At 41.8% G+C, this 27,907-nt stretch overlaps 1 protein-coding gene across 1 annotated transcript; it reads right to left on the bottom strand.

The window, feature by feature from the left end:
* Window positions 1-65: 65 nt before the first annotated feature.
* On the bottom strand, window positions 66-27,588 carry col5a2b (collagen, type V, alpha 2b). The gene is made up of 55 exons (XM_078244146.1): window positions 27,368-27,588; window positions 16,832-17,047; window positions 16,533-16,757; window positions 16,055-16,071; window positions 15,927-15,959; window positions 15,747-15,779; window positions 15,203-15,256; window positions 14,856-14,948; window positions 14,671-14,745; window positions 14,536-14,580; window positions 14,348-14,401; window positions 14,119-14,172; window positions 13,950-14,003; window positions 13,476-13,529; window positions 13,279-13,332; window positions 12,994-13,038; window positions 12,853-12,906; window positions 12,723-12,767; window positions 12,274-12,327; window positions 11,738-11,836; window positions 11,567-11,611; window positions 10,987-11,085; window positions 10,835-10,888; window positions 10,646-10,753; window positions 10,480-10,533; window positions 10,287-10,385; window positions 10,042-10,095; window positions 9,838-9,936; window positions 9,695-9,748; window positions 9,184-9,237; window positions 9,060-9,113; window positions 8,890-8,943; window positions 8,708-8,752; window positions 8,117-8,215; window positions 7,887-7,994; window positions 7,617-7,670; window positions 7,178-7,231; window positions 6,866-6,919; window positions 6,685-6,738; window positions 6,484-6,591; window positions 6,345-6,398; window positions 5,868-5,921; window positions 5,556-5,717; window positions 5,237-5,344; window positions 5,006-5,113; window positions 4,444-4,497; window positions 4,233-4,340; window positions 4,063-4,116; window positions 3,828-3,935; window positions 3,661-3,714; window positions 3,454-3,561; window positions 2,829-3,186; window positions 2,519-2,709; window positions 2,140-2,382; window positions 66-1,639 (listed from the first exon to the last, which is right to left on the bottom strand). The coding sequence occupies exons 1-55, from the start codon at window positions 27,459-27,461 to the stop codon at window positions 1,493-1,495; spliced, it is 4,767 nt and encodes a 1,588-aa protein (XP_078100272.1). The 5' UTR covers window positions 27,462-27,588; the 3' UTR covers window positions 66-1,492.
* Between the last annotated feature and the right edge of the window lie 319 nt (window positions 27,589-27,907).

Genomic DNA, 27,907 nt, shown 5'->3' with positions numbered 1-27,907 from the left:
ATAAATTGCCTTGAGCAACATTGAAAAAAATAAAAAAAATAAAAATAATAGATCTCGCAGTTTAGATTCTTTCACCCACACTTCTACCTGCTCTGCTCAAATTTTCCGTGCATGAAATGAAAATAGCAGCCATGGCTAAAAATGACCACCTCGACAGATGTGGAGCGAGCCCGGGCTGCAGGAAACGGTGAGAGTGTCACGTCTTTCAGCGAGCGCAGAGAGGAGAGGTCAACCCACAAACATGTGCTGCCTGAACTTTGGCTCTTTTTCTTCCTGTAAGGACGCCTTCTCTCTCTCCCTCTCTCTGGCTCCTTTTTCATCTCATTCGATCACACCCATATGCATGCAGCCAGGACACAGTTCAAGCTGACATTACAGTAGGCTTTTGTGTTGCTTTGTATATCAATAAACCAGTGTTGTATTTTAAGAGAGAAGCACTAATGCAGGGTGGGTACAGCATAAATCCAGGTCTGAAATGTAAGTTGACACTACAATTTGTATTGATGTATCATAAGACACGTTTACTAGTGCTCTGACCCCAGAGCCCTGCTGCTTTTTCATTTCAAAGTCCATCTAATGAAGAAACGTTCCATCTGGGATGTCAGGTGAAAGCAGTCAACTCTGATTTGATGACTGAAGAAAAGCTTTGTCTCCTTCTAGTGGTGAGATGGTTTAGTTTGGGATCATTTCTGAGCTTTTTTAAAACTCTAAATATTGCTGCTCTGGAGGGGGAACCGAGTGCTTATTCAACTTTCCTGCTTTGGTTTGACCACAGTCATTCCAAAGAAAGACATTTATTCCACATCCATAGTCAACAACAAACAAATCATTTGCAATTTACAGTCATATGTTGCATTTACAGCTTAAGTTTTTAAAAAGGAGATAAAGGTTTTCGGTTGAAAGCGTAAATAAGTTCCTGCACAAAACTTAATAATTTAGGTTCAAGCATAATTTTCAGTTTTTATTCCATTAAAATTAAGAACTAGTCATTGCTATATTAACTCTTGCCATATCCTGGCTTCTGGACGTGCATGTACTGGAAAAAAAAGGCCAAATGAAAAAGGTTTTTATTGGCTATAAACCGTTCTTATGCAATCTGCTCTGAGACCACATCTCTTAAGCTTTAGTATTATTGGCTCTTTTTCCAGTTTATGCAAGTTTACAATCCATCTAAACTCCTCGTTTTCATTCACGTTTCATGTTAGCACCTCAGACCTTATCTTTTCCACCCACATGCATTTCCCTGTGGAGTACTGGTGCTCCAGATTGTACATCTATTGACAAGGTGAATAAATTATGTCCTACCGGTCAAACAGCTCTCGCCGACACAGCAGGTACTTTAACAACTTACGGGAAATGCAGCCATGTGTAGAAAAATCTAACCTTCATCGACTTGTATGCTCACAGAAAGAGGAGTCCATATGCTATAATTTTCTGATGATGATGTTACTCCTCGAAAAAGGGGGCTATTTCTGTCCATCTTGCGTTTGTTTTAGGAGAAGCACACAGGGCCAATGTCCAGGCCGAACTCCTGATCAGGCTTTCCAACGTCCATGGGGGCCACGTCCACGATGGGCAGCCTGGCTGAAGTTTGAGTCCTGTACTCAATCACTGTCTTGCCCCACTCTCCGTTTGAGATCTGAGAGAAAAGAAAGCCAGAATAAACAGTAGTGTCTTCCAATCCCTAGGGTGGGGCATCGTTTTGATTTTAACAATTCAGATTCCTCCTTTCCATTCCGGTTCTTATCGATTCCGATTCTTTTAAGGGGTGGAGTTGAAACGGGTCACATGCTTATTTTACAGATAAGAGGAACGTTTTATTTTGAGTCAATAGTGGTTTACAGTTTTACCGGGCTTTTTCAATGTAAAATAAAGCCACACTTTAGAGCACCGCTTACTGTGCTCTATGGCTGCAACACAACAAGTGACTGGAAGTACGGCGGCCGCTATGGAATCCAAAACTTGCGCGCGTTAACTTGGAACCGATGATCGCATTTAAAACGATTACAAACTATATCCACAAAGGAACGATTCCATCGGAACCATAATTTTTAAAACGATTCCAAGTTGGAACTGGTTCCCGATGCCCAATCCTACCAATGGCTCTCGGTTGAATTGGAGTATTCTGTGAGGACTTACCGAGCAGCCGTCCTCAATGACGGTGTATCGCAGGCGGTTGTTTCCTTGCGCTCTCAGCTCCTGGCCGTTGAAGCCTTGGAGGACCAGAGCTTTCTTCAGGTTGGTGCTCTTCACATCTTTATAAGCCACGCTGTTCCTGCAGTGGTAGGTGATGCTCTGGTAAGACTCTTTGGACAAAAGCTGCAGCAGCTTCAGCTGAACCGCCACCGCATTGGGCTGCTCCTCCGTATTTCCATAGCCGAACTGAAATCAGATGTCAATTTGGCATGATTACACCCAGGACATGTGGGATTTCAGACTTCTAGATAATCTTTTTAATAAAACAACCCAAATAAAGATTTTGAAGCTTCCACAGAATGCATATGTCTTCATTTCTTACTCTGGTTCCACTGGTCATGTCCACTCCATACCAGACAGGTTTGTTGGCGCTGGGAATGGATTTCGTCCACCAGGCTTTGCGGGGAATGTTGGCCGGATTGGCGGAGATGCAGGTCTCACCACTTTCCATATTACAGAAAACTCTGATGGCATCTTTTGTGCTTCCTTGATTTGGATCAATCCAGTACTGACCTGTATCAAATGTGCAAGGGTAAATCAATAAATAAATCAATAGGTCTGGGTACATGTGTGGTACTGGTGTAAAAAATATAATAAGCAGCAGAAAACGGAAGGAAAAACAGGACCCCCACCGCTCGGTTTCTGAGGGTAGCACTGCTTGATGTCCTGGCAGCTTTTGGCGGGGTTCATCTTGCTGCCGTCAGGACTGCGGAGGTTCTGCAGATGTCCGCTGAGGGTCTTCAGCGTGGCGTGGACTCCTGTGTCTGCACGCAGGAGAGCAGAGTTCTTATTGGGAAGGGCTTCATCTTTATTCATCTCTGGAAGTGGAGGAGGATCGGCAGCCACATCGTCCTCGACAAATTCCACAGCTTCTGGCACAGCGCCTGTTCCGTCGTAATCGTAAGGGGCAGCGAAGAGGTCTTCCATAGCTGCAGAGGGTGGTCCGGGGGGGCCTGGGGGGCCAGTCGGCCCATCGTCGCCAGGCGGACCCTGACAAAGAAAACAGGAATATGATTTATTGCTTTCAACTTAATTCGCGTCAGGAAACGAAAAAACTCCCATCTGCTCCGGCTAATGAGGGTTATCTCAAAATGATGTTTCCAAGTGAGCCTTTAACAATAACTGTTGCCGAGTCGCTCTAATAAGAACGATGTTTATCTCAGCGAGTTTACCGATATCACAATATTGAAGTCACTCTCAGGATAATACAAATAAGCAGATTGTTTAAAACGTAAAAAAGGAAAAGTAATGTGTCACATGTGCGCCGATGTCCCCGATGGAGCCTCTGCTACCGGGAGCGCCCATTGGTCCAGGCTGACCGATGTTTCCTTCCTTTCCAGGGGGACCAGACACTCCTGGAGGACCCTAGACGGTAAAAGAGGGAGTCATCCCCACTGTAAAATAAGGCGGTGCTGCACGTAGACTAATTGTTAAATTCCCAGCACGGTGATATTTTACACCTACCCTCGGCCCAGCTGGTCCAACAATACCTGTCACTCCTGGCTCCCCTTGTTGGCCCTGAAATAGAAAAGAATACGTCAGTGTTTCAGCATCAATGTTTCCCTGAACTAACTAGACATGGTAGTATCTTAAGTGTTTTGAGTAGTCTAATTCATAAACATTTTGCTTACAGTAGTTCCTGGCAAACCATGGAGCCCAGTGAAACCTCTGTGTCCTTTCTGACCCCTCTCTCCTTGTTCTCCAGCTGCTCCTTTCTCTCCCTGTGGTCCTTGAGGGCCCTAAAGTGAGACACAGGATGACAATTAAACATCATTCGAAAAGACATTGTTTTACACTGATTAGAAATTGTTAAATTGTTGTTTTTGGGGTATCAACAAGGTCAACAATTCTCATTCTCATGCTTACCACTTTTCCCCGTACTCCAGGTGGTCCTTGGGGTCCAGAGGAGCCTCTGGCACCCTAAACTCAAAACAAGCAAAAATATATGACAGAGCCGACTTGGCAATTGTAATAGGATCGACAGACAGATATGTGGTTGACATTTAATTGAATTGAGTTGTATTTGAGGAACTCACGTTATCGCCTCTCTGTCCCGGACCACCTGTCATTCCCACAGGACCGTCCGTTCCTGGAGACCCGGGAGCTCCAGCCAGACCCTCTGGACCAGTGTTACCCTTGTCTCCCTGAGAACACACACACACACACACAAAAAGTGAATAGTACACGCAGCTGTATACAAGGTACCGTTAGTGTAGGGGACTAAATGTGCCACGTATTTAATCTTACCCTTTCCCCTATGAGACCATCCGTCCCAGGAGGCCCCTCTGCTCCAGCGAGTCCCTGATAAAACACAGATAATGACTTGATTAACTTCCCACGGGAAGACTTAAAGTTCAGAAGTGTGACATAAAAGCGGAGTCATCAGCAAAGAAACGATTATATTGGTGCGTTACAGAACAGGTGGTGTTGATGAGATTTCTATCTTAATTTAGTTTGTATTCAATTGTCCCATTGTTTTCACCAATAGTTATTTGCCTTGAAGCAAGTGTTCACATGTTGCTGCCATATTAAGACCATAAAACCTGTAAAGATGTTTTGGACATGCAGCAGGAAAAAGGTTACCTGCACATGTAAAAAACAATCTGATATATTATTGCAATTTGAGAGATACTTTGGTTTTGATATACCATATTTTGAAATGAGAAATGAGTAAATACCTAAATAGTCAGAAAGTCTGTTTTTGGAGCTGAAATCAGAAACCCAATGTCTCAGTGGTTCATGTTTTCAAAAATAAGCAGCACTGACTTAAACTGACTTCAGAAAAACATCAGCTAAATGCTTGACAAACCTCAGGGCCGGGCTCTCCTCTTGGTCCTGTGGCTCCCGGTAAACCAGCTCCACCAGCAGGCCCTTTGCTGCCCTGAACTCCAGCAGCTCCGGCTTTTCCAGGTGGACCCTGAGGAATAGAGAAATATAAATAATGAATCATTGATCATCACCAAAACCTCAAAGTGAGACATAATATCGCTCTGTGTGGCTAAAACAAGGAACAGCCAACACTGTCAGAAGGAAGACATACAGCAGGACCGGGCAGTCCCAGCATGCCCGCCTCTCCTCTCAGTCCAGGCTGACCCACAATCCCTCGCTGTCCTGCGGTGCCAGCAGGTCCTGGAGGCCCATCAGGCCCCTGACAGAGAAACACATCAACAGACGAGGTAAGAAAAAACTGTCTGTCACGAGTGACAGAAATTTGTCTTTGACAGGGCAGGCTCAAATGACATAAAATAAATACAAGAACATAAGAACAGTTACAATGTCCTCGCTAACACTGAAAGCCATTGAAACATTTCAGGATCTGTGTGTACAACACAGCCCAAACTTAAAGACGATCATCTTACCGGAGCACCGTCTTCTCCAGATTCTCCCTTCTCTCCAGGGCTGCCCGGTGCACCTGAAGGTCCGCTCTCTCCCTGACGTCCTGTAGATCCGTTCTCCCCAATAATCCCAGGAGGTCCCTGCTTTCCTGTAGCACCTATAGGCCCGTCGGCGCCAACAGCACCCTGAAACACACACACGATCTTCCCTCAATACAAACTTTGAAAATACAAAATGTGACTTAATGAACCCAGTGCAGGTATGAGACTGACACACTGGGAAGAGTCTCATTAATATCATGCAGATTGGTGAACTTTTAGAACCAATTAACTCACAACAGAGCCAACTGGTCCAACTCCTCCAGGCAACCCAGGGAAACCAGCAGAGCCCTATGGGAAGGAAACACTTCTAGTGAGATTTTTTTTTGTCCCGAAGGAAATTTGTCTCGGACAAACAAACAGTATGTGCCGTTTAAAGAATTCAATACAACATATTGCATACATACATAAATACAGTACAAAGACAGACTGTTGCATCACTCTGCATGGACATGATCATGGTGCATGCAGAGACTGCCACTAGCCAACAGAACAGCACACTGCCCGTTGTACAACACATAACAGTCGTCAGGATTTGTGCAGTAAGGGTAAGCCGTCTTATCAACATAAAAATGTACAAGTGTGTGCCCATTTAGGGCTTTGATTGACAGGGGGACAAACATAAGACCTAGTTTGATGATAATAACAAAGACTGTTGACACACCAAAGTCATGAACTAAGAAACGGCATGTTAAAATATGGAGTCTAACTCACCGTTGCACCTTGTGTTCCTCTAGCACCTTTCAGTCCAGTCACACCAACTGGTCCCTAGAAAAACACACACACACGTGGAAGGGGACGGAGCCAATGTAATCAACTGACTTGTTTGACACGTTTTTGACAGTGCGTTTACCTGTCCTCCAGCTTTCCCAGCCATCCCCTGGGGTCCAGGTGACCCTCCCTCTCCCTTCAGTCCGGCCTCGCCAGTTTCACCTTTAACCCCAGGCTGACCATCAGGACCCTGGGACCCAAACAGGAAGGTGATTAAGCCTTTTATTGGTTTATTCATGGGTATATTTTGGACATGACTGCCCTGTCTTTAGCGGCCACTTACAGAAGTCCCAGGGAAGCCGACAGCACCGGTTGGACCAGGCTCACCAGAAGAACCCTGCGCGCACACACACACACACACACACACACACACACTCTTTATCAAGAAGAAAATGGACGTCCAGCCAATCAAAGAAAAACACATTTCTTTCCAATTTAATTGTAAAATAAAATGTTCCACTGACAGGGATTCCTCTTGTGCCTCGGCGTCCTGCAGGTCCTTGTGGGCCCGTTTCTCCCTGAAATAAGAGGAGCAAATAAATTCAGTAAAATGTAAACAATACTTTCCTAAAACATGGCAAACCGTTTCTCAGATGTCATTTTTACAGATTGAAGGTTTTAAAGAGCTTCAGAGTCATGGTCCTACCACGCATCCAGCGCTCATTCAACTTTTAATACAAAAGTGGACTCATTTAGCTTTGACACATACACTGTTCTTTTTCTCAATTTCAGTCAAATAGTGTCATTTTTAGTGATTTTGCGGTTTGTTTTTTCACCTTCTCTCCGTTGGGTCCACTAGGACCGACAGGTCCAACAGAACCAGGAAGACCCTTTGAATAAAAAGAAAAACTTATATTAGAATATCACTCATTACACAAATCAATCTCATTACTGATACTGGACACATTCAAAACACACCTCTTCAGATTAGCCTTCCACCTACAATAGTCTCACATATTATCCACTCTTAGCTTTTAATATGCTCGTTTTATGTATTGTTTTATTGCGTCATCTGTTTTTAATGTGCTGGTTTTACTGTAAAGTGTCTTTAAGTACCATGTAAAGCGCTATATAAATAAAAAATAAATGTATTATTACACAAAAGAAAACTCAATTGTAAGATTGCCAGCCACTGCCTGTGAATGTTTTTAGTCTTAGGGCCGTCAGGGGAAACATTTCTTCTTCTGCAGCATAATCAGTGTCCTGACGACTCACCCGTGCTCCGTCAGCTCCGGCTTTCCCCTCGGCTCCGCTCTCTCCAACAGAGCCCTGTTAGGAGAAAATCAACCTTATCAGTGTCTCAGGTTCAACACACAAGAAACTCTTCCTCTCTTTCATACATTTCTCAGAATTACTTTTGACAACCCCCAAAAGACCTGGCTCAGACTTGATACATCAAACACATGAGGACAGAGAAATTGGGACATGAGTAGCAGATATGTTGCTCTACTCAGGGTCATGTCAGTGAAGAAATCTTGAACTTACTGCATCTCCCTTCGGGCCTGAAGGTCCTGATAAGCCTCTCTCTCCTGGCATCCCCTGGAGTCCTGGACCTCCTGGCTCTCCGGCAGTGCCCTTTGGACCAATGCTACCCTAAAATGTACAGGGATGAAAAGTATCACAGATAAGTTTTGTTGTAAACTGGATTTACAACTGTTTAAATATTATGTAGGGTTTTGGTTCTTGAAGTGTCAGGGTTGGTATGGTTCCCATACCTTGGGCCCATCTGGTCCTGGTCCACCCGGACTACCTTTGGGTCCCTGCAGCCCATTGGGCCCGATTTCACCCCTCTCTCCTGGAGCGCCTCGTTCTCCCTGCAAGGACAACCACGATTCAAGAGGCTTATTGTCACATGCACAGTAAAGACAGCTTACACCGCGCAATGAAAAGCTTACTCTGCCAGTCTTCATTACACAAAAAAATACAATAAGGAGAATAATACAACAAAGCTAATACAAATAAGAAACAAGTTGTATTAAAGCTATAGTGCGTAGTTTATGTCGCCCCCATGAGGAATTCTAAGTAATGACAACAACACTGTCGGCGCGTCCACGATACAAGCCTTTCGTGTTTAAAACAATTTAAAACAAATGAAAGGAAATCATTTCCAACATTTTATTTAACAAATTGAACATTGAATTGGATATAAAAGGCACCACTAAATAAATGATATTTACTTTCAACTCACACAAAAAACCTCTGAGTGTCTTTCCCAATATGTGGCAGCCTTTCGCAATGTGTTTAATGCACCAGTTGATAAAACCCGATATATTGTGCAGCCCAAGTGAGAATGGTAATGGACTTACCCTCGGACCTGTAGCTCCAGCTGCACCTGCCTCTCCAGCAAGACCCTGGGAAAAACACATTATGCTTAATGTAATATGCTGAAAAGAACTGCTGAGTATCCTGACGACACATTATTGTTCGATATGGAAATTGACGGCTAATCAAAACAAATTCAAGTGTAATCTCAACAGAAATGTCGTACCTCAGCCCCTGGTTTTCCTGACTCTCCAGGTGGTCCGGGCGTTCCGGGCAAACCCTAAAAAAAACACAACCATTTTTATTTTTTTATTTTTTTTATTTAATGCTAATAACAGGAATTACATATTCCTATATATACTGAAATAAAATAATGTTTATAATTATGAGATGTACCTGGAAACCATGCAGCCCCTGCGGTCCCTGCTCTCCTCTCTTTCCTGCAGGACCCTGGAGAAAAGAAAACAATGTAAAATCCTGTTGACATCGTGTTATTAGATCTCCGATGATAGATGCTTACCGCTGGACCGGCTTGGCCAGCAGCGCCTTCCTCTCCGTCTTTCCCATTCACCCCCTAGAAGACACAAACAGCATCTATCAGGACATTTGTACTGATAATTGTAGGATTTAGTTTGAAGTAGAGATGCTCCAATGCCATATTTCCTTCCCGACAGCGATTTCCCACACCTGAACTTGTGTATACTACTTTCCTTGTAAGGATGTAATATGATTTCTATCATTGTTGTTAACTCTTTGTGAAACATGAACAAATACATCAATGAATGCCGTAGAACTTTCTTGTATTATCCTTTATTGGTTTGACAGGCAGTCATAATGGAAAAAGAACATAAATAAATTACTTTAAAGTAAAACATTTTCGGGGCTAAATTACGTGGTATCAGATCGATGCATAAACTCCAGTTCTTTCCGATACCAGTATTTCAGGAAGTATCGGAGGCTTTTCTCATACTTCGTTATTGGAACATCTCTAGTATGAATATGATTTTATATCAACAGTGAAAACAACTTGCCCTTTGACCTGGAGGCCCCGAGCTGCCAGCTTCTCCGGTCTTCCCAGCATCACCCTAAAAACCAGAAACCACAGAAGTCATCATCTGATGCTGCACAGTATCTCTCAATTTATTGAAGATACAGTACATAAACATATACTGACAGCGAAGCCTTTAGGGCCCGGCAGACCCATGGGTCCGGCTGAACCTCGGTTTCCAGTAGAACCAGCTGGGCCTGGCTTGCCATCGTCTCCCGCTGAGCCCTGGAGAGACGGAAGCAAATGTTAATACATGCACGGAGAAAGAATTCATTCCTATTTCATCGTTTTGGTATGCAGTGAAACGTAAATGAAAAAAGTTTGGCGTACCATTGGTCCTTGCTTTCCCTCTGATCCCTGGGCACCAATCAGTCCCGTCAGACCCTGGGAATGAGACACAGGTACAGAACAACATGAGATAACCGGCTCTGAAGCCGCACCTTATTCTGAAAAGTTAATATTCTATAAATATTGTATAGTAATTTAACATGAAACAGTATTCCTAATATTTGTCAATATTTTTTATTACTGCCAAAACTGACAATAAATGACAACATTGGATATGTCTGTTTTACCCGAGCTCCTGTTAAACCTGGCTCCCCATTACGTCCTGGATCTCCATCTAAACCTTTGGCGCCAGCCGACCCGGACAGTCCTCTTTCCCCCTGGGCTCCCTGATGGAACCAATGGCACAGGCGAGAATAATCACAATTAACAACAGAGGTTCAATTCTGCCGTTGTATGCATTTTGATGGGAAGTCAACACACCTTTTGGCCTGGTAATCCATCTGCACCTGGGAAACCTCGGTTTCCCGGAGCACCCTACAACAAACACACAAATGTTTCCAGATTGGAGTTTCAGGACGGAAGTAAGATCATGAAACTTACTCTCTGATAAAAAAGGATGGAAAAGATGAAGTCAAAGTTGACTCACTGATTCCCCTGGAGATCCTGGAGGTCCGATGGATCCAGCATCACCTCGGGGGCCACGCTTCCCGTCCTCTCCCATCGGGCCCAACGGACCCGGAGCACCATGGTCACCCTAACCCAGCAACCAATAATCAGTCAGCCTCATCCAATCAACGTTCATGGTCTTTGTTTTTAGGGTGGTAAAGGGACTTACTCTTTCTCCCTTAATTCCAGCTTCTCCTTTGAATCCAGCCAATCCAGCTTCGCCCTGTAAAAGAGGATCAAAACATTAGAGCTCCCGGTGCATCCGACTACAAACAGAGATGGAAATGGAGACCGAGTCATACTACAGGGCTAGAAAGGTACCAATTGGCCCTTTGGTCCTGGTGCTCCCGTCATTCCCTGGGGGCCGGGGGGGCCGGGTGGCCCCAACAGCCCTGCTGGACCCTGGACACCTGCTAGACCCTGGGAGAAGATACACATTTCATAAAAACATTCATTAAAAAAGGTACTATATGTAACTTTTGAATGTTTCTGAAACAGTGTGATTTTTCATCTGATGATCATAAATGACCTGTAATAGCCAACGAGACTAGAAGTGAAAAGAACACTATTTGTATATAGTTTTTATTAATGCCTTTGCCCGTGTCAAATTTTTCCCACAAAGTCACAAAATTGTCTTATTATTAACTTATTCTCTTATTGTAAATGAATGATTTTCTGTCTGATCTAAATATTCATCACAACTATATAATCTGGTAACGCTAACTCAGTAATCTACAGTGGGCAATAAAGCACCGTAAAGAAAAGAGCTTTACGACAGCAGGTGTGGTAAAAACACTACCGCTGCAGCCGCTAGAATCAACACAAACTGAAAGTTACATATAGTCACTTTCACAACAGATCCACAGTGTTTAAAAAAAGATCCCTCCATAGTTCTACTTACTGCTTGGCCGCGACTACCTTGAGTTCCATCAGGTCCTGAGGCACCCTGTTAAAAACAAAATATTAAGACATCATTAATAGTCTAAAGCCTAATACAGTCCAACAGGATGTGCTCACTTTCACAGGTTTGAAAGAAACGGCAACAAAAGAGAGTGATGAGATTGTAACACACCTGCTGCCCCTGCGGCCCGGGGGGGCCTACGTGACCGGCGTCTCCTCTGGGTCCCTGCTGTCCTGGACTTCCTCGGACCCCGGCCGGCCCTGCTTCTCCCTGCACCAGAGCTCAGATTTAGGACTTTTAAAAAAATAACGATTTTCAAGGTCTTTTTAAAAAAAAAATAGGAGCTCAAATTTTGGCATGGTTTGGGGGTTACGTGTGATAAAACAAGACTTATTTTCTACTGCTGATCCTCAACATGCTGCTTTATCAACGCAGTTATCTGTTCCGGCTTTCATCCATCAGCCCTGCAGTATATCGTGGGGCGTAATGAACTGAAGTAAGGGTCAATGTGTGTTTATGTTTTGCAACCGTCACAGTACTAGTTTGGCAGTTCTGCCAAGATCTTAAATTTACTACGAGAGAATTCAAGATTTCTTCGTAAGATAAATAAGACACAGCTAAAAATGGGTTCATGTTACAGAAAACTTCTCAAAGCATTTCAGTTATAGTCTACAGTTATAGTTCTACAACATTGTCAACAACCTCACCTTCATTCCTGGGCTCCCGGGAAATCCTGCAACACCGGAGATTCCCATTGGACCCTGTAGTGAAAGGGTATTTCTTTAAATATTCAAAACTAGTGGCCAGGTTAGCTCAGTTGGTAGAGCAGGCGCACATATATAGAGGCCCTTTGCGGCATGTCATTCCCCCTCTCTCTCCCCTTTCATGTATTAATCTGTGCTGTGGAATTAAAGGCCTAAAATAATCTTTAAAAAAAAAAATATATATATAAAACTTTTGTTCACATTCTGTGTATTATCTGGCCAAATCATGTCCAAAACTAGTGAGGCATTAAAGTAGAATAGTAAGTAGAATTGAAAAGCAATAATACAGGGCTTTGGGAAGTGTGTGAACTCATTTTCTTGCAGAGAGAATGCCGATAACCTTATTTCCCAAATGATCCAAGTACATTTCTACAGTAGAGAGAAGTCCTTACCAGAGGACCGGGTTTGCCAACATGGCCGGCTGCACCCCGTTTGCCCTACAAGAGAAAGAAAATGTTTCAATCCTACAACATCATTTCTGCAATTTCTCCAAAATGAATAAAGAGGTTGTGCTTTTCTTACCACAGGACCGGTTGGTCCGGCTCGGCCTCTTTCTCCCTGCATGCCTGCTGGTCCCTGAAACAGAACACTAGCTCAGCATCTGTATGAATGACATCTGTATGAAATGCTGTGGTGATCAGTTGTGATGTAGGTGTTGCCTACCAGTGGGCCTGGAGCACCCATTGCACCCGGAGTGCCAGATTTACCCTGCAGAATGTGAAGACACAAACAATGAAGGTTGGAATTCTTTTTTTTTTTTTTTTTTTTTTTTATAGAAACAGCAGATAAAAACTTCCATTTGACATTAGGAAAAGGTCATAACGTGAAACCATTTTCGATTCTTAGCATTTTTCACACACAACTCTTTATAATAATCTTAATATATTAATAATACAAAGAATTGTCCACTTTGAGAACCACAAACAACATTAGATGACAAATATACACCTTGGCTCCAGCAGATCCAGGCTCGCCTTTTGGCCCAAGAAGACCGGCATGTCCCTGTTGGGGAGATTTAAATACAAAAACGTATACATTTTTGATGAGTCTTACATAAAAGCATGAAAAACATCAGGTCAGGAAAAGGGAGGACTTGTACCACTTTGATCAGGGAGCATGTATTGCTAGGCAACACTGTGACTTACCTTGTGGCCTTTTAGTCCTGGGTGACCTGGAAGTCCTGGGAACCCTCTTGAACCCTGAATTGAAAAGAAAAACACACTGGGTGAGAAAAGCTGTCTATAGGTCATAATAAGTTGTGACTGTTCAAATAGAGTGTCCGCAGATTTAACTACACCCCCTCGGCTTCCTCAGAAAAGGTTGTATTGCCTCAATAAGTACACTTATGTGGAATTTGCCTAGGTAAAAGGTGCATACATAAACAAACTAACAAGCATATTAATATGAAATAACCAATACAGAAAAACAAATATATACATACAAAGTAACTGTTGCATAAGAAAAAAGGCTGAATGGGTTGAGTGCACATTTTGCAAAGAATATATAGTATGTGCAATGGGCAGATGTGAAGTCCAGGGCTTGATTGTGCTACTTGGTTATGATTAATGATATTATAATTTATGCAATGTTGGTATGAACGCTGGGAAACGATTGGTTACCACAGATCCTGGAAATCCTGGTTCTCCTGTAGCACCGTCAGGTCCAGGTTCTCCCTGAGCAGGAGAAGTGAGATGGCTCTTTAAAATGGATCTTTACTGATATATAATTACTGAGAATATGAAAAGTATATTCTGCATTTTCAAGAGGGTGCATGTTTGCTCGACTCACATCAAGACCTGTTTTTCCCGGAGGCCCATCTTGTCCTCGATGACCCGGCTCACCCTGGGGACCAACACAAGGAAACCTCACTTAACCTTTACAAAATCCAGCACACTCAAATGTTATTCTAACATCGCAGGTTTAGAAACACGTTTCCAATGGCTCCCCATAGACACTTGATGTGGATATATGAGCATTAGATATGAAATAAAATATGGTGAAGCAGAAATGTTCCTACCATTGGTCCTGGATCTCCACCCTCTCCCGGGGTTCCCTGAACTCCAGGTGGACCCTGAACAGGAGATTAACGATAGCCACTTATGATACATGGAGATGTACAGTGTCCCTACAACAAGTCTGATGACACAAGGTGAAAATCAAATCAAAATTAAGCCTTTAAATATTTGCTAGGAAGCCGAAACTTACTTGACTTCCAGGCGAGCCTGGAGGTCCTCTTGGTCCTATTTCACCCTGAAATAACATTTCATACAGCATGCTGTAAAATCATACATTACAGCATACTTCCAAACTCTGCATATATGTTTTGTGTGCAGCACTCACCCGGTTTCCTGATACCATCCCAGCCAGACTAGACTTCTCACCGAAACCTGAAGCCATCTGGGACACCAGGTTGCCCTTTTGGGAATAGAATTAATTTAGGATAAATGTTCAAAGCGCTGTAGAGGAATGCTTTTTCTTTCCTATGAACCACGCAGATTTGGTCATCGACTCCGAGCTAAACTCACCCCAGGGTGGGAGGGATGGCCTGGGGCTCCTGGCTCTCCTGGATTTCCTGGCACACCGGGCTCGCCATCAAATCCTGGAGGCCCTGCATATCCCTGCAGGGTGTAAGGGGCAATATCATCAATGAGAGGCAACATGTTAGTACATTAGGTAAGAATCAGATCTCTGGCAGCCATATTGGCAGGAATCCCTTCTTTCATTTGTAAACACTTGACTGTTGGACAGTAAAGAACGTGTACAGTTAATTTGCATACGGATCTTCTTTTTTTAAGAAACTTGCAGAATGAGCCGTGCAAAGGGAGCTCGTTGGCCGTTTCCACTGGCAGATTAGCTTGTAGAAAATACTGACCCGTCTGCCTTTAAAGCCTCTTTGTCCAGTAGATCCCTGAGCTCCTGGAGGACCCTGAACCAGAAACACAAGTATGAGAGATACATATTTTACACATGAGATTTACTGTATACAACCACACAATCCATCATTTTCAGAGTGCTGTTAGAAGTGTGCTACGTTACAGTCATGATAAACAGATTATTCCAAAATATAGGCCCATCAATCTTTGCACAGAATATTGCATTTATATCTTTATTTATTTCGCTTTTCTAAAAGCAGGTTGGCAAACAATACTGCAGCTGTTGCACTCAAACATGAACCAGGTGTTTTCCAATTATGACCACTACTATGACATTCTTTAGTGCCCTCTAGTGTCAAAATGAGTGCATAGAGATTATTATAAGGGAGATCATTCCTAAGAGCCTTTTGCCAGCTATTCCAATTCATTCTTTAACCCCATTATATTATATTATATATATATAAAAAAATCAAACTAGACACAGTGACACATGTCAGAGTAAACATAAAAACAATGAAGAGAGTAAAAGCAAGAAAAACCCACCGGGGGGCCTGTAGGTCCAGGGAGTCCCACAATCTAAGAGTATAAACAAAACAGCGTTAAGACCTTGTAGACAAAATACATGGGAAATAAAAAATAAAACAATGTATTCATTGAAAGATAAAGTGTTTTTTTATTTATTTATTTATTTAATTTTTTTTTAAATTGCATGCAATTACTTACATAGGGGATATCACCCGGTTCACCTTTCTGTCCCTGTAAAGAAAACATTAGCAATTTGTTTTATTTTAAGAACAATCATTTGTAAAGTCTTTAATTATTAATCCATGTCAGAATGAATCATGACTTACCTTGTAGCCCATAATTTCTTGGGGAAAACACAAAAAAAAGATAAGTTAATTACATTTACACTTAATGTGTACAGTGATATACACACCTAATCCTAAATGATTATTTAGTAGCCTTCTATGGCTCTCAACTCGTTTTATCTCATTTTAGGGTGACCTCTTACCACCAGTCCACAGATAGCGGATGTAAAATAGTCTCCAGGCTAATTCTGGCACATTTTACTTAGATGTATTATTAGTGTGCATTGTCCCTGAAATAAATAAATAAACTACTGCATTTATCATTTAGCGTGAAAGATAGTTCTTTAACTAATGATTAAAACGATAATTGCCCTAACACCCCCTGAAAAGCTTGCTGCGGTGATGTGAAAGTGTACACCGAGGTGTGTCAGTACCCCGTGACATCACTGCTTTTCAGCCTAGTGGCTCTTAGAAAGGACTACACAATAAATAACTTGAATAGCAGGCTAATTCATCTCACCTATCCTCCTGCTTGCGCTGGCGAAGCTGTCACACACGGGGCAGCACTCCCCCTCGGGTGTGGCGACCTTCTCGCAGTTTGACAGCAGTTCACACTGCACCTCGTCACAGATGGCGACACCATTGTCACAAACGCACACACGACAAGGCTCGGGTTTCCAGATGTCGTTGTGCTGGTAGAGCTCCCCATCGACCGTGCAGCTATCCCCTTTCCTCTCATCTGCAACTGCAAATGAGGACAGATGTTTTAAAAGAAGCACATACTACTCCCTAAATAATATGATTATAAATATAATTTACCTGTTATAGGGTCTGCACTGGGAGTTGATGTGGAAGCTGCAATTAAGCATACAGGGCAGCACTCGCCCTTTGGGGTCACAGTTTGACAGTCGCCGAGGTCCTCGCAAACCACATCTTCACACACAGCGGCCCCCATATCGCACACACAGATCCGACACGGCTCCGGGTTCCACATGTCATTGTGGGCGTAGACTTTTCCATTTTCTGTGCAGGTATCTTTATAAAAACAGAAAGAGAAATTCAAATTAGTATCTGGGGTGGTTTTCAATTTCTTTAGTGCAAGAAATTGTACCTGAAATTCAACAGTCAAAGTTCTTCTTGCCAAGAGTTATGAGAAGATTGTTACCACGCTCATGCCCATATGCTAAATAAGTTACCAGGGAGGCTGCTTAGCTTTGGACAGAGCCAGGCTAGCCATTTCCCCTATTTCCAGGCTTTATGCTAAGCTAAGGTAACTGGCTGGAGCTTCTAAAATGGCATCCAGAAGTTAAGAGTGGTATTCATCTTGTCATCCAACTCTTGGTTAAAAAAAAAAAAGTGTATTTCCCAAAACGTCTAACTTTTTCTTTAAATACTAAGTTATAAATTCTAATGGCATACTCCAACATGCTTAACCTTCATGCCAGAAATAATTCTAAAATAAGTCAAAGTAGTCCTTAAAGCCCCTATGTGGAGATTTGTTGTGATTTTAGCATCCTCCAAATTTCTCTGACAGCAAAAGCTTTTGTTTGTAGAAAAATGGTACAATGCTGGTGCAGCCCACTAATCTCAGTGTGTAGAGGGGTTGTTATGTAGTCTCCAAAGTCACACATTAAATACAACACATAAGGGCTTGAAACTGTGCATTTAAAAAAAAAAAAAAAAAGAATTTAAATACTTAACGCCTTAATTGGTGCTGAAATAGAAAGCAACTCACAATAAGCACAAAGACCAATAAATGTGGCTTTTGATTATGTAATCAAAAGTGCATATAAAAGGGCAATGAACACCATGGCATTGGACATGGTGAAGGAGGCAGCAATTTCCCAGAGGAATACACCTTATTTGGTACACAAGTTACTCTCAACTTCCTTTTGTGTAGCAGTAAATTGCAACCAATGTTTTTGCTGCACAAAAAGTTGAGAAGTGATCTTACCGGGCAAAAAGTAATGTATTCCTTTTGCAAACTGACAGCACAGTCAAAGGGAATCTCCAAACACAATATTGTAGCATTAAAAAGAACATCATTTGAAGGTTGTGTGCAGAGGATGGAGCCTGAAGAAGAGGGCTTCAGGCTGGGAGAGATGACAAAGAGCACCAGCAGTCCTGACACAGACGGGGAAAGACTGTCCCGACTGCTGAAGTTGAGCGAAGTCAACCCAAACACCGCAAGAAAATAACCAGGATGCATCAGCAGTTACCAGTTTCAGTGTCTGTGTAAGGCTGCCATGCGGCAGCCAAGCACACGGGGCAGCACTCGCCCTCTGGGGTCTCAGTGGTCTTGCAGTCACCTACATCCTCACACACCACGTCCTCACAAACCACCATCCCCATATCACATATACAGACTCGACAGGGCTCCGGGTTCCATATCTGATTGTTGGAGTAGACTTTGCCGTCTTCTGTACAGGAATCTTTATGAAAAAGAACAGCAACTGACATCAGTACCCAGGGTCGCTCTTTGTCAGCTGATAGTAGGTGTAACACATTATGCATGTCATTTGTAGGTTATCAGAAAAGATCCAATGCATGTATACTCATGAACTGCGTTGCTGGTTTCTCAACTTCAAAATGCCATAAATACATCAAGTGTGCAGTCAGTGTTCTGTGTTTCAAAACTACAAATCGGCTTTTCCTTTCCTCTTCTGGCACAATCCAAGCCCAAGATGAGGCATTACCCATACTTAACCCATTTTAGTGAAAGGCATGCTGAGGTTTGGATGCAATGCACATCTAGACCTCTTGACCTCATATGCATTGCTAACCTAGCTTAGCTGCCTCACAACACTTAGTGTGATCTTTATGCTGTTGGAACATTGTGGATATTTTAATGAGTATCTGTTTTTAAAAAAAAAAAAAAACTCAGTATAATAATGAATACATTTCCAGGTCATAGGTTCTAATGTAGACCAAATTGATGAATTGTACTGGCTAAAAGCGAAAGTAATTTATTATGAACAACTAGGGCGATATGAGACTAGATATCATCTTAGATTATGTAATATCATAATATGGCTTAGTTTATGGTTTAGTTGTTAAGGAGGGGGGGGGTTCAGTTTCCAGACAGTTAATTGCTTGCAGGAAATAAGTCCCACTTATAAAAATATAGGGATCTTTAGTACATTAATCTTTTCCTGGTTTTAAAGGCTGCATTACAGTAAAGTGATTTCATTTTTAAACTTACCAGACTGTTCTAGCTGTTCTATTATTTGCCTTATGACCACATTATTGATGATTATCTAAAATCTCATTGTAAAGATATTTTGCGAAAGCACCCATTGTCAACCCTACAATATCGTCGCAATGTCGACATTGAGGTTTTTGGTCATGCATATCGCGATATCTGATTTTCTCCATAACGCCTAACCTATAAGCAAGTACTTCCACAATTCAGATGGTATTCAGTAACTGATTTCACTGAAGACGGCTTAAAATGTGCATAACAGTTAAAAATGTCATGCTTGTTGTGACATCGCTACAGTACAGATAAAAACATGTAAGAGGAAAATAATGGGATGAAAACTAAAAACACACAAAAATCGTGACGAAATGGATGGACTTTTGGGTTTTGGTTTTTGACAAACAAGAAAAACATGACAAGTGATGGGGAGGGATTTGAAAGAGGTAAAAACATTCATCTGATCACCTCTTGCACAGTGATCATTCCAGAAGATACAAAAATCTATTTTTAAACCACATAAATACCCCCCAAGATGGAATTTGTAAAAGCGGATATTTTATGGAACATACAGACCCACATCTAAATCTGCTCTGCCAAATATCAAATATTTATTACCAGTTTTATTGTCCGTGCTAGGAGGAGGATGTGGTGCTGCAGTGGAGCACACAGGGCAACACTCGCCCTCTGGGGCCTTGGTTGTTTGGCAGTGACTGAGCTCTTCACACACCACTTCCTCACACTCCACCGTCCCTGTGTCGCACACACAGATCAGACACGGCTCTGGGCTCCATATCTGATGGTGGGAGTAGGCCTTTCCGTTTGCTGTGCAGGTAACTTCATGAGACAGAAGAGCAATCAGTAATGTGGGCGATTCCCTTTCAGCTGGCAGTGATGGGGTGCATCATTATGGGGTTTTCAATCACGAGACCTACAGCAGAATCCAAATGTGTGCAAATTGTCCTCAGCTATATTGCATCAAAACTTCCAGAACATCCAGAAAAACCTTTCACTCAACAAACTAGATCTACTCCCCTTTCCTCACTAAAATATATGGAAATTCTAGTCACGACAATATCTGGTCTATTTTAGCTTTGTCTAAACTTCTGCTCTTGTGGAGCTAATCCAGACTCCACAAGTTTAAACCAAGAGAAAACAATCAGCATTCTTGTGGGCCTGCAACTGCTCAAAAGCCTGTAAACACAATAAGGGGAAAACTGGTTCCCTCAGGTTGACTTGTGGAGCCTGTGGTGAAAGCAAGCAGCACAAGTAACACCACAGAAAACCAGTGTGACCAACCAAAGGTTACTGCGTGTAGGCCCACTGGCATGTAGTTTGATTACAACACCCACCTATTCCATCGACAGCCGTGTTTCCCGTTTAAAGACACGACGCTGAAGTTGGCATCCGATTCGCAGCTTCCCATTCGGCAGTTAAGGGAAAAGTTAAGGGAAACTTAAAGCTTCTGATTCACATCGTGTAGATCACATTAGACCAGGTCCAGATCCAAAACCACTACACCTAGACTTGTCAAATCTGGACTAAATTATCTTAGAGAGGCTAAAGATTGTTGAAACCCCAGTTTCAGATTTGTGAAAGCTTTATTCTATTTGTGAAAATGCAATAAAGGGGGGGGTTTCCCTGTTCTTTTTCACATGTAGACCACATTAGAGTGGTTTTGGATCTGGACCTGGTCTAATGTGATCTACACGCTGTGAAGCAGAAGCTTTAAGTTTCCCTTAAATTTCCCCTCAACTGCCGAATCGGAAGCTACGAATCGGATGCCAACTTCAGCGTCGTTTTAAACACTCAGTTTTACAAATGTGTAGGCGGAGCTCTCTGAAAGCAGAACTTATCTTGTCTAACCTCAATAGACAAAGCTTAAGAACCAAGTGTTTTCACTCACTAGTATTTAGCCTCCTGAGGAACATTACTTGTAGTCTGCATCTCGACGTCTCGTTGTGAACTCACAGGTGTTTCAGGTACTCTAGCTAATTAGAACCAGATTGACGTCGGGTAGAGCTCTAAACTTTACCAAACTTGTTGGGGCTTGGTTTCCACTCTATTTCTATTTGGCCAACAGCATCATAAACAACACAGAACACTAAAGGCATATTCCACATGGTTTGTCGTACTGTCTCCGCCAACACTTCGAAGCTGAAAAGATTCAATAAAAGTTGACAACAGCACCTACTGCTGTCCTAATTTCCGCAACAGCCTGAACACTGACCAATTAGAACACTGAAAACACTGAGTCATCATTCCTACAGGATCCTCACAGGGACAAAAGAGTTTGAAGTGACAAATATTAAAAAGCAATAGATATTATGCTGCGTTCCCTGTGCAGTTAAAACTGTATCTTTTTATGTATCTTCTCTAGGTTTTCAAACAGAGTTTCAAACAAATTGGGGGATAGTTTACCCGACAGGATTCCTGACATTTTCAATGCTTTTACACTTTTATTCCATCACTGCAGCTCAGAATAACACGATGCAGCCTTGTGATGAGAATACAAATTACACCCTTTGTTGTGAGTGACAGTCTGCTGCCTCCCTTCTCTCTCCCTCCTCCCCCCCCCTCTCTCTCTCTCTTTATTTTTCTTTTCACACACACACACACACACACACACACACACACACACACACACACACACACACTATTGACAATCATTTTTATTATAAAACTGGGTTGCTGCTCTTCTCTTGGGTGCAGACTTTTGCATTATGGTATATGGCATTGTTTGTATTTTAGCATATTTATTTACTTGTCAGAACTACTCCTCGTGCTTTTAAATTTCCTCCAGGGGATGAATAAAGTTTTTTGAATTGAAATGAATTGAAAAAAAAACCATAATGACTTGTTGCACCAACTAAAAGGAAACTGAAGGTGTTGAGTATAACCACTGTTTCCTGTAGGAGGGAATGTAAGTACAACAGCAGTGATGTCCATTTACCTGCTTTAGTGTGTGTACCGTGAGTTGGTGCTGCAGTCGAGCACACAGGGCAACACTGGCCCTCTGGGGTCGCAGCTGTGCGGCAGTTACTGAACTCCTCACACACCTCGTCCTCACACACTACAGTCCCCATGTCACACACACAGATTCGACACAACTCTGGGCTCCATATCTGATTGTTGGAGTAGACCTTTCCATTTTCTGTGCAGCTGTCTGAGTCAGAGCAGAGCCGCAGTGAACATCTGGACCTCGACGTGCATGTGAAGCGTACACACCACTTTAAAGCACTCCTAAGATCGTGAAACATTCGCAGTGTGTAGGAGACATTAGTATTAGAGTATATTAAATGTGAACATAAATAAGAGATTTCTTGAAGGACAGATTCAGTATCCAAAGTAGTAGAATACAGGTCGGCAAAAGTGAACCAAAAAGGCTATAACACAATCTAAATGTAGACATTTATGGTATTGTTTGATTTAAGATTATAGAATTCTACATAAAAACCTTTAAAAACACGTGTAAATATATTACAAAAAGCTAATGTAGTAACTGTAATGTCCACATTTGGCCAGTAGGCTGCAGCCGTCACCATGCAATGCAGTTCATCAGTTGTATGAATTGATTCATTCATGTTGCATGCAGAGAAAAAGACAAAAAGTACACTCAAGGCCAATAAACTCTATAACTGTATATGACATGAAGCCTCATAATTACGACCCATTAAATTTAAAGGGAAATTCCACAGATTATACCCATCTGAGTCAGTTTACTTAAACTGTTTTATAAAGCCGCCTGTGGCTCTGGAGGTTGAAAATAACCCTCATGTCATCATACCATCTCGAGACGACATGGGCATGTACCAGGCAAGGAAATGACCTATTGCATTATGGGGATTGTAGTATCCATCTGCTTTAGGAGCTTGCCCTTGACTAAAAAATAATGGTATGTCAGGCTATGCTGCATCAACTTCAATCCATTTAATCTGTCTCTCACAAGTCACATAACTTTATTGAAATTAATGCAACACTAAATGTATGTATCCAAGCAACAAGTCAATTGCATATCTACCAAGGTTTCAGTCTGAAAACTAGGCTTATATGTTTTAATTTCTGATGTGCGCCAAAACACGATATGAAGGGATCTTGTTTTGCATATTTGAAACATCTTAGTAGTGAAGTGAATGTTTGATGTAAATCTGACATCAGAGGAAGACTGACAACTTATTGATACATATGAAAAATCGCTCAGGCACTTTCAGGCAAATTGCCACTGAGCTGCACTTCAGCAAGGCACTTAGGCAGTCAGTGACTAGACTGTGGTTGACTTGACAGCTCCTGGCTGTGAATGTGTCTGTATGCAAGTATGTAATCATCTTTGCACCAACAATGTCTGCAACTGTAAACATAAAACAAGATGAGACCTATAGTTTTCATGTTCGCACATTATGGAACACAAGATCAAGATTATAGTTACCTCTTTTCATCAAGAGGTAACTATAATGTGTCTATGGAGTCCTTTCATTTAGTTACTTTTTGTGTGTGAATGCAATTATTTCAAGAAAAAAAGGAAAATATGAATGTTTTTCAAGAAACATAAGATTTAGACAATACATGCCATCAATTCCATCTGATTTAAAGAAAAAGAAAGACTGTCTGGAATGCTAAAACAGTAAAGAACTCAAACTCAAACTCAAACTCAACTTTTCTACAAACAAGTAGCATTTTCTCAACTTGTTTTAATATACTGACACAAAATTTTTCAAACACAGAGAAAAATAAATGTCCAGTAGGGGAATTGAGATTTAGCACATTTCTTTCTTGCTTTATAAGGTTTAAAGCCAAATAAAACCCAAAGTAGATACATTTTTGCTTTGCATTTTCTTTTTTGGCAGTGTGTACCCTGCTGGTCAAGGATCAAAATCCTGAGAAAGAAAGAAATGTATCAGGAAAAAAGTGCAAAACTAAAGAAGAAGGGGGAGGGGGGGTGGTGGCCACCTGCTACGAGCTCTGGGAGCATATTTGAATCCTGGCAGTTTAGTGACGTCCTAAGTACTAATTATGTGGTGGAGCCTCTCCCCGCGAGAGACGCTGGTTTCAAAAAGCTGGAGTTATTTCAGGGGAAACCACAGAGGCTGTATTATACGTTGGGCTTGTATAGAACTTGTGGCTTGCCTTTATTTGGAGAGCACAGAGGTGCCACACCCGGAGAACCCTCCTGCTGCAGCATGTATGAGACAGCAACTCCAAAATCAATGAGCTGGAGGTTTATTCAGCAGGTTGTTTAGGTCACAGAGGTTTTATTACAAGTTTTAGAGCATTTTCTACCCTTCTGTAACTGCCTCGTTTTGGGAATATTGCTCTTGGGCTCTACACTTTTATCCTGCGAAAAAATGCATTTATAGTACTGAGGTTTGCAGATAATGTATATCATTATTGAAGCTTTGCAGAAGGTTCAGATGATCTCCCAGGGTCAAAAACTATACTTGTTAGGCATTTAAATGTGATTATGGCTCGGAAATACAGCATGAAAGCAATTATCATGACTAACTGTGGACCTCTTTTAAAGTGGAAACTGTCCGTGCAGGTCTCTGACGTTGTGGTTTGCAGACGCCTAAACCTATCCAGCTCAGGTTTATTATTAAACCATGTTCACATAAACTACACCTTAGGCCAGTGGTTCTCAAGCTGGGGGTTGGGACTCCTCAAGGGGTCCCGTGATAAATCACAAGATGATTAATATCTATTTTTGTCATCTTCTTTATCTTATTTTTGTAAGTTTTGCAACCAGGTAACTAAGACAGTCACACACTAGTTAATTATGTTTCCATCAAGACAAAAAGCAGTTTTCTTGTAAAATACTTGATACTTTCAGCTCTCCAGGCCTCAACTCTTTTAAATGAAACTATTTAGAAAGGAACATACATTTATTTACATTCATTATATTCTCACTAAGATCATAAGGGTCATAACTAAAAAAGCCGAAAGTATGGGAACCACTGCCCATAGGTGTACACTGGAGTCATTTCCCAATGAATAGCCAATTCAATCCAATATTGATTCTTATAATTTGCCTTGAAACCTGTGAAAGAATGTATGGAGAGATACAAATAAACTTAAGCCTGCTGATGTTGGGTCCTCCCATTTAAAGTCAAACAGATTCAAACATTCACATCCACCAAGCCAAGAAGAACAGCACACTAAAATGTTAAATGGCCATGTCAAAGTCTTAACAAGCTGACTGCCAGTATCATAAATCTCAGACAGTTCAACAACAACAACAGCTGACATACCTGGCTCTGAAACAAACGTCTGAATTCAGCTTAAAATGACACTTGAACTACACTTGATTTCTGAGTTCTTGACGATGTTTAATGAAGGTGAAACAGTATTAATTTACTTCATAACAGCAACTTATTAAGGCTTAATTGTTACTGTTTCTATACACTTGGGGGAAAGACAGTGGCCTGCAAATGCAGGGTCTCACTGGGAACACCACAAATGGTTGAAACATGATTCTAAATGCACTTATGCAACAAAACATTGCACTTATTTTTCAGACTTTCCTCTAAAATTCGTGTTCTTTCTTGTGAATTGCTGAATAATTTTACATCTGTTTCTCCCCAGTCGTTATGCTAAGCTAAGCGACTGCTGGCTGTATATACTGTAGCTTCATATTTGAGACATAAGAGTGGTATCAATCTTTACATTCAACTCTTTTAGAAAAGCAAATAAGCGTATTTCCCAAAATGTCAAACTACTTCATTAATCACACTAACCAGAAGTTCTTGTTGGTGAGTGGGTGGATCACATAGCCCCCTGTGTTTATGGCTGTGCATTTACTTTTATTTGTTATGTACATTTTTTGTAATTAGAGTAGAAGCTTTAACGTGGTCATAATTACAGCAGCAGCAGCAATCTAAATAGTGTAAGGCCAGGTTAAGCAAGACCATAAGTAGACCATGGATGCTCTAAACAGCCTTTAAATTACATAAAAAACAATTTAAACCTTCAACTCTAATGCAGCTCAAAGGCCAAAAAAAAAGTTAGGACTTAAGTATCTCAGATGTACAGTAGGTGGGCATGTATTATCCCTTTTCAGCTTCAGTGAGGCACATTTCATATCCATCCATCCATCCTCTCACTCTGGGTGTGTCTTGTCTGCCTCTGGCCCGAAGTCTGACCAAAATTAGTGGCCTGCATTTGTCCATCCCATCTGCAAGGCCACATCATTATAGCTATGGCACTCAAAACCCCATCATTCAGCCTCGACCTCGCACTGAAATAGCCCAGTACTGCAGCCTGTAGGGGGGAGGATATTTTTGACCCAGGATCACATCCACTGGGATGTTTTATTTTAGATTTTTCTTTTTGCCACATCTCCATCTTTGAGATCTTGATTTGGAGATTTTGTCTCAGCAGTGTGAGGCCAATTTACCCTCAATATCAATGTCACTTTTCTACCAAGAGGATGGAGCTTGTTATCACTTTCTCCATCTCTAATTGATCCCTTAAAGGTTTGCAGCTGTCACAGGATATTTTGTGTAGAGAAACACTCTTTATCATCTGTTAGTGGCTTCTCGAACAGGAAAACGGTGTCTCATTAAGGTATAATAAGCCTTTCTGGTCAGGTTGTGTCTGGCTTGTGGGTGTGATTTTAATCTTCAGTTCTCAAAACCACAAGTGTGGTCTGCTTGCTGGGAGGCAGCGTGGCCCAGTTTCACTTAGATAGTAAAACACAAAAATCTGCAAGAGATGAGCAACTTCTCAAACCACTTCCTACATTTTCAAAAATCATAGACCAGGAACATAATGGGAAAGACACACACAGCTGTCCCTTTCATAAAAAAAACCCAAAAAAAACAGAGGTAAATGTTTTCACAGGGCTTGGTTACCCAATCGTGAATCATTAGAAGACAGCGAATCAAGAATGAATGAAGAAACATTGAGGAAACATGGCATTGTAAATAAAGTGTGTTAGAGCAAATGTAACTCCATGTATCTCTAAAGTTTATATTTTTGCTTGAGACAGATGTTTATTTCAGCACAAATGCCGACAGAAGCGGAAGAATATGTCATTAAAAGCATTTTTAAAAACTTGTGTTCCATTTTCACACAAACCTGTAAGCAACTGAAACATATCAGGTATCAACACAGAAAACCAATCAGAGGACAGGAGGAGCAGACATATCTGGGCGCCTGTCACTCACCTTTCTTGGTATCTTCTTGGCAGGTCACGGCGATCACCTGAGCCAAGGTGATGAGCAGGCAGACGGTAATCCTAGAGCGTAACGAGGGGCCCATGTCTGCATGCCAGACATGCAGCGTCCTCACACACAGACACACACACACAGACAGACAAGGAAGTCAGAGAGAGAGAGAGAGAGTCCAACCCCGAGCTACAGCATCCAGACTGAAAAATCCAAAAATCCCTGAGTGGAACAGGCTCCTGGATGAGCGATTACTGAAAACTGAAACAAGCTCCCTCTTTACCCCCCTCGCCGCCTCCCTCCCATCTCTCACTCTCCTCCTCCTCTCTCATCATTTTTTTCTTGCTTTATTTTCGAGGCCAACCTCCTCCTCAGGGCTCTCACATGTTGCCTTGGAGATGCAACTAATTAAAGACTGTATGAAATGTGTCCATGATGAAAGAATATAGGATGGATGATGCTTAAAAAAGACTTTTGGAAGCTCAAGTTGAGCGTTTCTTTTCAGGACATTTTTTAAGAGCTAAAAAAAACAATGCACAT

Source organism: Sander vitreus, chromosome 24 (genome assembly GCF_031162955.1).
Source record: "Sander vitreus isolate 19-12246 chromosome 24, sanVit1, whole genome shotgun sequence".
NCBI classification, from domain to species: Eukaryota; Metazoa; Chordata; class Actinopteri; order Perciformes; family Percidae; genus Sander; species Sander vitreus.
This window is presented reverse-complemented; position numbering and strand designations above follow the sequence as displayed.